The sequence below is a fragment of the Pinus tabuliformis genome, chromosome 1_2 (assembly GCF_031772625.1).
Source record: "Pinus tabuliformis cultivar Carrire ecotype Pingquan chromosome 1_2, CPIR1, whole genome shotgun sequence".
In the NCBI taxonomy this organism is placed as follows: Eukaryota; Viridiplantae; Streptophyta; class Pinopsida; order Pinales; family Pinaceae; genus Pinus; species Pinus tabuliformis.
This window is the reverse complement of record NC_142298.1, coordinates 284380577-284391137: the sequence shown is the minus strand read 5'-3', so window position 1 is coordinate 284391137 and position 10561 is coordinate 284380577. Positions and strand designations below refer to the sequence as shown.

At 35.9% G+C, this 10561-nt stretch overlaps 1 protein-coding gene across 1 annotated transcript; it reads left to right on the top strand.

The window, feature by feature from the left end:
• The first annotated feature begins 8219 nt into the window (after positions 1-8219).
• LOC149205438 (putative arabinosyltransferase ARAD1) lies at positions 8220-10561 on the top strand. Its single transcript, XM_089397406.1, has 3 exons — positions 8220-8355; positions 8452-9383; positions 9588-10561. The coding sequence occupies exons 1-3, from the start codon at positions 8220-8222 to the stop codon at positions 10140-10142; spliced, it is 1623 nt and encodes a 540-aa protein (XP_089253532.1). The 3' UTR covers positions 10143-10561.

Sequence of the window (10561 nt, the reverse complement as noted above, 5' to 3'; positions counted from 1 at the left end):
GAACAATTAATCAAGGGGACACAATTCACCTAGGAGAAGACATTACAAAAGATAAAGTGGTGAAAGAGGGGACATGGGTCCTAGACTAATGAAAATTCAATTTTAAATTATAAAGTGAGAAAACCCACTAAAGTAATGTTATTAAAATAAAAGGATAAAAAGGTGGGAAAAAATGGCGAATGAGTTATAAAAAGGGAAAATGAAGAGTCTCTCCTCATTATTACACTCACTCAATTCTTAATTACAATTTTGGAGAGATTTTGAGAAAGATATAGGGTTTTTGAAACCCTCATTCTCAGTTGTTGGTTTTGGTGTTGAAACTATACACCCTATCTAATTTTGGAGCATGATCACTCAGATTCTGGCACTGTGCTTCAAGGAGAAGAAGATATTTGTAGAAAGAAGTAAGTTGGTGGTGTTATCGGTTGATTTTATAGATTGACTTTGTCATTCTATATTTATTTTATATATTAAAAATATCCATTAAGAGGTTGAGTCCCTGAACTTATTTGGAGGGCCAAGTCACTATTTTTTTATTGGATGAGGAATAACTTGTCAACTTGAAAGAGAAGGAAATGGATGTCAAAATTGTGTGAAATGTTGGTACAGGAAGGTATGAAATATCTGTTCATGTAGTGGCGAGTTTTCAAACACCTCAAACCTTTAAGATTATGGTATACATTAGGAAACAAAAGGTCATAGTGACCACTAAATCGATAGCAACCATAACATCATTGATAAAATATTGTTAGAGTGCCTCAATTGTTTTATATGTGCAGTGACGAATTTTCAAAATTTGGTTATGTTGATGGTGCTAGGTACCGCTAACATATAGGGGGTCTCCCCAATGTGAAGTCCCAATTAGACCTCACATCATTTGGAGTAGGAGCCCCATCCAAAGTATCAGCTCAAAAACCGTAACCGTAAGGTTGGTCTTGGTTTAAATGGATAACATAAGAGATTATATACATAAACATTGAATAAGAAAGTAAGTTGACATTGTGAAATACCAATTATAATATGTGAAAGGAGACCTTCATGAGAGGGAGACAAAAAGTGAGCCTCTAAAATGAATTAATAGTACTAACCTACTAGAGACACATGAGAAAATGAAGATTCGTTAATTATCTAGAAGAATAGTTCACTTAGACACAACTATCATTAAAGCATATACGACGCACCTTCAATAATATAGGTACCGAGGCCACTGAAATAGTTAAATTTCCTAAATACATGTGAATGAAACTTATAAATAAAACATCCAAGGAATAGTCATAACACATTCACAATACATGCATGAAAATGTGTTGGCTCACCAAGCTTCAATTATAAGGTGAAATATCCAAGTACACAGTTACAATGATGAGACACTAGTTCCAATACTGGAACATTAAGTCACTTCTTGCTTCTCCAAAGAAAATTTTTCTCTAGGAGAGAGAAGTAGAGAAGCCAAGGCTAGCTCTCCAAAGGTTACGCCTCCAAAAACCTTTGCTTGAGTTATAAGGTTTCTTTTATAACTAGAGGAATGAACTTTCATATCCTCATGACTCTTGGATTAATCTCATGTCTCTTGAACTTCTAGTGTGTACTTTGGACTTCTAAATAATTCTTTAACTTCTGAATGACTTTTGGACTTCTATGCAATATTTTTCCATATAGTACCATGTGACTCTTCATGTTCCACATATGAATCTTGGACTTCCACACATTACATTTTATCCTTTTCTTTGAGAATACATCATTACACTCCACAACATGATGTGGCATGACACATGGACATACATTGACCACTATGATGACACTTATACAAGTTACAACTTGAAAATGATGACATGGACTTCATGATGAGGTGGAAATTCCAAGCTGTCTTCCTTGCTGCTTCATCTTGCATTCTTGATGATAGATCTGATTCATGCTTTATATTCATGAAATATCCACTTTGTTTCTTATATTCACCCTCCAAAGGGCCTTTGATCAACATTGGAATCCTCTCAATTATCATGCAATGTCTCCTTTTAGTCTTGGTCCAAGATCTGCTTCATATCTGCATGATTGCTCTTTTTTGTTCTTCTTCTCTGCAAGTGTTTCTTTATGTGTTCTCCTTGTCAGTTTCTGTTTAGCATCACCTTGTCATGCTAGGAAGGTACTCTTGCCAATGAAAATCATTCATGACGAGGAAAAATCAACCTTAAAACATCTATCCTATCACTACCTACATAATGGAATGATCTGCTTGTGATAGCCCTGTGAGAAGGTTAAAAGAAGAAGGCTTGATTATGAGAGTATAATTAAACTCATCAAGGTTCACAAGAGGACTTCAAGGTGCGCTTCTGCACTCAAGAAAGATATAGAGAGATTACGAGGTTCAAGGTTACACTCCAAAGAGATGAAGGAGTGAGGCTTCAAGCCTTCAAGCCTTCAAGGTGCACTCATGCACTCAAAGAGACAAAGAGGGTGCGAGCGCACACTTCGAAGAGACGAAGGAGTGAAGCTTTGGGCCTTAAGATATTCAAGGTGTGCTCATGCACTCAAGGACAAGGAGGGTGCATTGGCACATGCCAAAGGGATGAAGGGAAAAAATTCAAACCTTCTAGGTGCGCTCATGTGCTCAAAGATGGCGCATTTCCCTAGAGTGCACTTTTTAGGAAAGAAGGTCATTGTTTGTCTAGAGTGCACTTTTTATGGGAGAGAAGGTCCTTTTTCTTCTAAAGTGTAATTTTTTCATTGAGGGTTTCAAGTGTGCTTTGTTGTTTCAAAGTGAGCTTCATTGTTTTGAAGTGTGCTTCATTTTTGTTAAGTGCACTTAGGCTTGAAAGGGTGAAATTATCTCCAATAGTGGCTACTTGTTCATCTGCAATGCACTTTTCAGTGAGGGAGGCAACACAAGGCTAGGTGACTTATCCTTAGGAAGTACTAATGCATTGTGAGAGGGAAGAGACCTAAGAAAAGAATTAATGCACAAGTATGGGAGGAAATATTGGTCAATGAGGCTCATGGATAAGTTGCACTCATTACATAGTAAGAAGGCTAATGCCTTTACAACTTGCGCTGAATAGTAGGACCAATAAAGAGCTTCAAAATGAATAAGTGTGAGACCACTAGAGTAAAAGAGAGAAATCCATCTGATCACAAATGAAACATAGATCACACACATGAATGTTGTTGATGCAAGCCAAGGGAATGCACAAGACTCATGAATAACAATCACACCTTGAAACGATAGCAAAGAACATTGAAAAATTTAAAGAAATTGAAGGCAACACATGCCAAAGTGAAGATAACATGAGTATGACACTTGTTTAGGAAAAATCAAGAAAAAATGATATCTTTGAAAGTGAAAGAAACACTTGTGAACATAGAGGTGTGCAAGAGTGACAATTGAGATCACTCAAAGAAATAGAAGTACAATCCCAATCAAGGTGAGAGAGGCTATGAACGAATGTGTGCATTGACTTTCTACATGAAATGAACATCACATAGGCATTGTATTGATGGATGGTTCCATTCCTATTCAAGCTTGCATGAAGGAAGTGTTCTCATGAATTCATCGAAGACTGAGCATGTGTGTGCAAGTGACTTGACAATTAAAACTAGGAAGAAGGCTTAAACGTTTTATGAAACATCAAACGACCATGGAGTGTCCATAGGATGACAAATAATAATATTTTCTATAGGCTTCAAAATTTAAGTGTGGGAAAATTTTTGGAGGGTGTTGATCACAACAACAACACTTGGCAACACACTGGAAAAACTCTAGCTTCTCTGTTTAGGTTTAATTCTCTAAATGCAAGGTCTCAACATTTCAAGAAGTATTGGTTCATCTTGCGGATTACCTTGGTTTACCTACTTAAATCAGTTAGGGCTATAGTCACCCCCATGCCCTTACTAAGTTAAACACATATCAAGGCTTGCCAAATCACAAATGCTTCGGTCTAGGAAAGGGTAATATGCGCGATGAGTTTAAGATGTTCAGAGTATGAGTTTCATCTTTGGTGTTTCTCCGCTGCTAGTAGGCCTGGAGAGTACCCCGACAGAGTCGCTATAGGAAGACAATCATTGTTTTGCTTCCAACGAGTTTGGACAATACCCCACTGAAGTCACTTGATTCACCTCCTTGCGTAGGAAGCCTTTATCTCCTTTCACCCTTTATTTGTTTATTTAATAGGACTGTGCTTCGACACTTATTTATTTTCAACTAGCGGAAGAGGGATCCCGACTTATTGAGAGTAGAGGAGGTTTCCCCTTCAAAGAATTATTTATATAACCTCTGATAATGGTTTTTTTCCTTTATATTTTATCCTTATCCTTTTTTTACTCGATTGGATTAGAAAGAAAAAAACTACTTACTTACAATACCAAGTTAAGGAATGAGGATCCTATAATGGATGCAGGTTTTATAGTTTGACCAAAGGCATTCCGTTCGAGTGGATCATATTTTCCATTCAGGCACCATTGACTTTAAAGATATGTAAACCCAAGTTAGAAAAGAGGCAACAAATAAGCCAAGCATTGTTCATCATCATAATTTCCCTTTTCAAGTTTTTCCACGTGTTTTAAGTCAACATGATCATCTTTCATGCAAATTATCGTTGAACAAAATGATGAAAGAAAATACATGAAAAACAACGAAACAAAACCAAAAGAAAAAAGAAAATGGAGGCGGGATGTAAAAACAACGTGAAAAATATACAATAAGAAAACAAACAAATGCAAAGACTCGATGGAGAGTAGGGTATAGGGTGGATGAAATGCAAAGGAAACTAAATGAAACTAAGCCTAATCCTAACCTAACCGACTGGAGTTTTAGGGCTAAGTGTAATGATATTTTCAATGAAGGCAACATAATTTCTCTTGAAATTCAATCACAAATTTATGAGCAATGAAAACCAATATACAATAATGTGTATCAGAAAAGATAAAAAATTCAATATCTTGCAAAAAAAATAGAAGGTATTTCTCAAAGAAAGAAATATGTTTCATATTACCTATCTTTACCCAACCTACAAATTTACATTTCAATAAGAACATAAATCACACAAACCTCTACAACTCCTTGTGAAAGCACTTGCACTTATATTGTCTTCCTTAGAAAACATCAAGAGAAATCAAAACTTGTTTCTAGAAAATGGGCTTGCTAAGTAAGATGCCTCCATCCGATTACAGATTAGATCATTAAATTCAAAAGCATCCTCTTGAATATCCTGAAATCCTTGAGAGAAATAATTTCCAATTAATAGTGTGGAATCAGGATGAGATTCTTGTGAGGGAAAATGAATCTGATCATATTCAAAAAGCTTGTCAAGATAATGAGGGCCTGACATAACCATCAACGGAGGCTGAAGTGCCTCAACTAATTGAAAAGTTTCCAAATATTGAGATGATAAATCATAAAGATCAGCTGATGTAAAACGACCATCATTATGTACACTAGTGAGAAAATGATCAATTGGATGACAGATGTCAGAACAAGAACCATGATCAAAGGGATGATTAAGGCATAAGATTCTCAGTTAGGAGACATCAAAGATAGATAATTTTTTCACAAATTTAAAAATGCTTTGAATGAAAGAATAATATTTCTCATATGTTGAATGTGACACACCGTTCTACTTGTGACTGACTACAACCAAGACTAACATCATAATCATTAAAAAGGAATGCCAATATGGAAAACACATGAAACCAGTCAAGATGTAGTGGATGAAAAAGAGGAACTTGATTAAGCAAATAACACAAGCATTCATTGACACTGAAGAGGATATCTGGTGCCATGAAGAAAATAATCAGTATTAGAATATTCACAAGAAGGATTAGGAGCTGATTACTTTCAAAAGAATGTGATAGGTATGAATCCTTTGGCCAAAGATAATTTTTAGAATGATCAACTTCACAACTCGTCCATGAAAGGTATACATTCAAAACTTGAGTTTGATATAAGATATTTGCATGAAGATGAACTAACTGAAACAAAATCTTCAATCTAACCAGAAACGAGATCTTGAAAGTTGAAAGAGCCATATTGAAAATAACAAATATCTTTCAAGAAGGGATTTACATCCAGTGAAACCATGCAAAGAAAATAATCATGCGAGAAAATCCATATCTGACTTAGCTCAGGGATCTTACCAGAGTCGCGAGAACCTGACATAACCATCAATGAAAGTTGAAGTGCCTCAACTTCCTGATAAGTCCTGGAACTTTCCAAGATTGTAGAATGAGATATCAAAGATTGGATCAGATCATGCATGGTGTATGGACAACTACCATCAGTAATTTCAACAAGATCACTATTATCCAAATGGAAGCCATCTACGTCACTGATTTGATCATAATTTACATTTTCGACAAACATATTACCCAAGTCAAAAGATTCTTCTAATTTCACATCTAAAGATGGATAAATTAGACAAATATCATGAGTAACCTGGATAGAAGAATTTTCTTCATGAAAAATTGGAAATGATAAGGAATGGAAAGGATACTTGATAAGCTTCTTACCTTCTTCTTCATCATGGATGACCTCACTATCTTGTGTCAATTCAAAATCCAACTCATTAGATGATGAACATAAAGAGCATGGAGTATATTCTTCACAAGTTGATGCATTACAAAAAGTGGAACACAAGGGGTAGTGAGGTGAAGAGGAAGTCTCGATAATAACATCTTCTTCAACCGATATAGATTCAAGATCTAAATATTTCAAATCAAAATCTTCTTGAGAATTTGGAAGATTAAATGTTGCAGATGGGCAACCATCATTACATTCAATAATGGAATCAGAATCATCAGGATGATGGTTTTCCAAGCCTTCATATTGATTCGGCAAATCAATCCATTTGAGCCATCACCGACATAACTAGATTAAAAATCAACCAAGGATGAAAGAGCATTATCTTGACATGGAGGATTTTGAGAAAGGAAAGAAAGATCAAAAGAATCCTTACTTTCCTACTTGTCCACCCGTGAAGGGTGTTTGCCTTGCACCTGATCATTGTTTGGATTAGAAAATTGAAATTCCATAGGAGACTGATCAAGAAGATCAAGGGGAAAGGGATCATGGGAAATAGATGACATATGATAACATGAATCCAAATAAGATTCAAGGCTAGAATTATGAGTGCTAATATCATCTTGAGGAATAGGAGGATTAACCTTTACATGAGGGTCCATGAACCATTCCAAGGTTTCTTCCATTGGTTCTGAATCATGGAAAGTGGGAGAAGGTTGAGAAGAACAATGTAAACTTTGAAACGGGAACTATAAACTCAAAATGGGAACTTTGGCAAAAAAACCCCATAAAAACATAAAAAACAGTGCTAAAAATGAAAAGTGTTGATGCTAGAATAACACCTTTTTTTTCTAGGGTAAATTTTCATCATGTTTTAAAAATGGCGGTGAAAACCAATTTTTTGTGCAAAAATTGTCCAAAAAACACCCTCAAAACGAAAAGTGTTGATGTTCGAATACACCTTTTTCTTTTCAATGGTAAATTTTGGTGCAGAAAACACTCTCAAAAGGAAAAGTGTTGATGTTCGAATAACACTCTTTTTTTTTTTTTTTTTTTGCAATGGTAAATTTTGTGCAAAAAACACCCTCAAAACGAAAAGTGTCAACGCTGGAATAACACCTTTTTTTTCCAAGGGCAAATTTTCAACATTTCAAAATAATGGCGTAAAAATTTTTATCATGACTTCGGAAAACATTAAAATTTCAAAAGAATAATGAAAACATAAAATAAAAAAAACAATAAAAAAAGTTAAAACTATGAAAAAACACAAAACAAAAAAAAGTTAAAAAAATAACAAAACATAAATTAAAATATATATTAAAAACAAAACATAAAATTAAAAAGAAAAAACAAAAAAAAATCAAATATATAAAAAAAAGACAAAAAAAAACGAAAAAAAAAAATCAATCATAAAAATGTTTAAAAAAACAAAATTAACCTATAAAAGATAAGAATTAAAAAACAAAAAAAAAACTTAAAAATTATAAACAAATAAATTGTAAGAAAAACATATTTTAAATAAAAATGTAAATTTTTTTTTATCTTGTAAACTATAAAACATTTGGAAAAAAAAAAAACAAAACAAAAATATGAAAAAAAAAATAAATTTAAAATAAACTATAAAATTAAGTAAGTAAAAAAAAAAAAAAAAAAAAACAAAAAAAACAAAAAAAACAAAAAAACAAAAGGAGTAGTCTACCTAGGCGGTAGAATGGCCCGTTTTCCGGCTCCGGCCACTGGGAATGTCTCCGCCCTCCACCCTCCCGAGCTCCGCCACCCTCCTTCTCCGCCACCCTCCCAGGCAATTCTGACATTCCTGCCACGGCCTGACAAAAAATCGGATTGGGGCCTGACATCCCCTGACAGGCTACTCCGATCGGGACGAGCTATTGCAGCCGCGGTGATTCAGATCGCAGGGAATGGGGCCTGACATCCCCTAACAGGACACTCCGATCGGGACGAGCTATGGTTGACACTGTGCCTGCTTTTTCTGATCTCGGCATTGGCTCTGCTCAGTTCTCTGGCTTTTCTTCAAATTTCAAGTCAGCCTCTTGGCAAAGATCAGTATTCTCCATTCTCAGATCCTAAGGTAAAAGTTATCTTAGAGGATGAGAAGCTGCTGTATGAAATTTCAGATGAATTTCAGCCATCTTTAATCTCCTCTTCTGGAATCCGGACAGATGAATTTACAGATAAGAACGGAACTCCCACCGGTTCAGAGCCAAATAACAAACAGGGCAACCCGAAAGACGCGGTGTTGAAGGTTTTTATGTATAATATGCCACCTGAATTCCATTTTGGTATGTTAGATTGGAAGCCAGAAAAGAGTGTATGGCCGACAAATCTCACTGAAATCCCTCGATATCCGGGCGGACTCAATTTGCAGCACAGTCCAGAATACTGGCTTACCTTGGATCTACTGTCTTCGAACATACCAGGCAGAAACTCTCCTTGCAGTGCCCGGAGAGTTGAAAATTCCAAAGAGGCTGATGTTTTCTTTGTGCCCTTTTTTTCTTCATTGAGTTATAACAGGCATTCAAAAGTTGAGACCCGTGGGCATAAGAGTAAAAATGAACTTTTGCAGGAGAAATTGGTGCATTTTTTGATGGGTCAGGAGGCCTGGAGGAGATCAGGGGGGAAGAATCATGTAATAGTTATGCATCATCCAAATAGCATGGTAATAGCAAGGGAGCAGCTTCGGTCGGCAATGTTCATTGTAGCTGACTTTGGACGATATTCACCATTGGTAGGCAACGTAGAGAAGGATGTTGTGGCTCCTTACAAGCATGTTGTTCCTTCCCTTGCAAAGGATTCTTCATCATTTGAAAGCCGAAGCATTCTCCTTTTCTTTCAAGGTGCTATTTACAGGAAGCATGTGAGTTCTTGAATCCAAATGCAATTATTTCCACCATTATTTTGGCCTCTTTAAAGTGTGCTTGCATGCAGCCTGTTGTTGGTAGGAATCCCTTCTTGAGGCACCACAAGCCCATGAATTTGATTCCATATTTATTTTGTTTCAAAAGCGAACAAGTTGAATTTACCTTCAATGTCCATTGCTGACTTGGTTTATTATTATCAGGGTGGATATATTAGACAAAAGCTCTATGCTCTTCTGAAGGATGAAAAGGAAGTACATTTTACTTCTGGAAATACACAGAGGGATGGAATAAGAAAAGCAACTGAAGGCATGCGGTCTTCAAAGTTTTGCCTAAACATTGCAGGCGATACACCCTCTTCAAATCGGCTCTTTGATGCTATTGCTAGCCATTGCGTTCATGTTATCATTAGCGATGAGATTGAGCTTCCTTATGAGGATGTCCTTGATTATACAGAATTTTGCATTTTTGTACAATCTGCTGATGTTGTCAAAAAAGGGTTTTTGATAAGATTGCTTAATAGTGTTAAAATGGAAGAATGGACCCGCATGTGGCAAAAGTTGAAGGAAGTCGGCCACCATTTTGAGTATCAGTATCCAGCTCAGCCTGATGATGCTGTGCACATGATTTGGAAAGCAATTCCGAGAAAGCTACCTTCTGTCAGGCTCTCCCTTCATAAAGGAAAGCGCTACTCCAGATCTTGGTTTGCAAAGCACAGAGATTCCTTTTTCAGTCTACAAAAATTGGCTAGAGGCTAGCCTAGATTCGGGCATGATTTCTGCAATTCAGATTCACATTTGAAATTACCAAACAGAAGGTAGTGTAGTCACAACTCACATCGTTTCCATGGTACTTAGACATGCATGGCTTAATCTCTTTGACGAGCATATGACTACTGATAGAATCAACGAGTAACCATCAAAGTAACTATAACTGATTTAATGAGAGCCATGTGCAGTTTCATAGTCTGAATTAGTCCGATGTTCAAGATGGAAATTGCATTGTTTCCAAAAGTCCGATGTTCAAGATGGAAATTGCATTGTTTCCAAACATGAAATGGATTGAAAATGTTATTTTTTCTTGTATTTGTAGTTCCTGGATTTCATGTGCATTGCCAACAGAAGAAATGCACAAAAAATATCAGTATCAGAGAAAATAAATCGGCCTCGTTGATTAT

What these genes read in the sequence shown, in the direction of transcription:
- LOC149205438 (XM_089397406.1), top strand. Translation starts at nt 8,220, where the DNA reads ATGGCCCGTTTTCCGGCTCCGGCCACTGGGAATGTCTCCGCCCTCCAC. An exon ending in TGACAAAAAATCGGATTGGG is followed by an intron (nt 8,356 to 8,451) that starts GCCTGACATCCC and finishes ATCCCCTAACAG; the next exon opens with GACACTCCGATCGGGACGAG. An exon ending in GTGCTATTTACAGGAAGCAT is followed by an intron (nt 9,384 to 9,587) that starts GTGAGTTCTTGA and finishes TATTATTATCAG; the next exon opens with GGTGGATATATTAGACAAAA.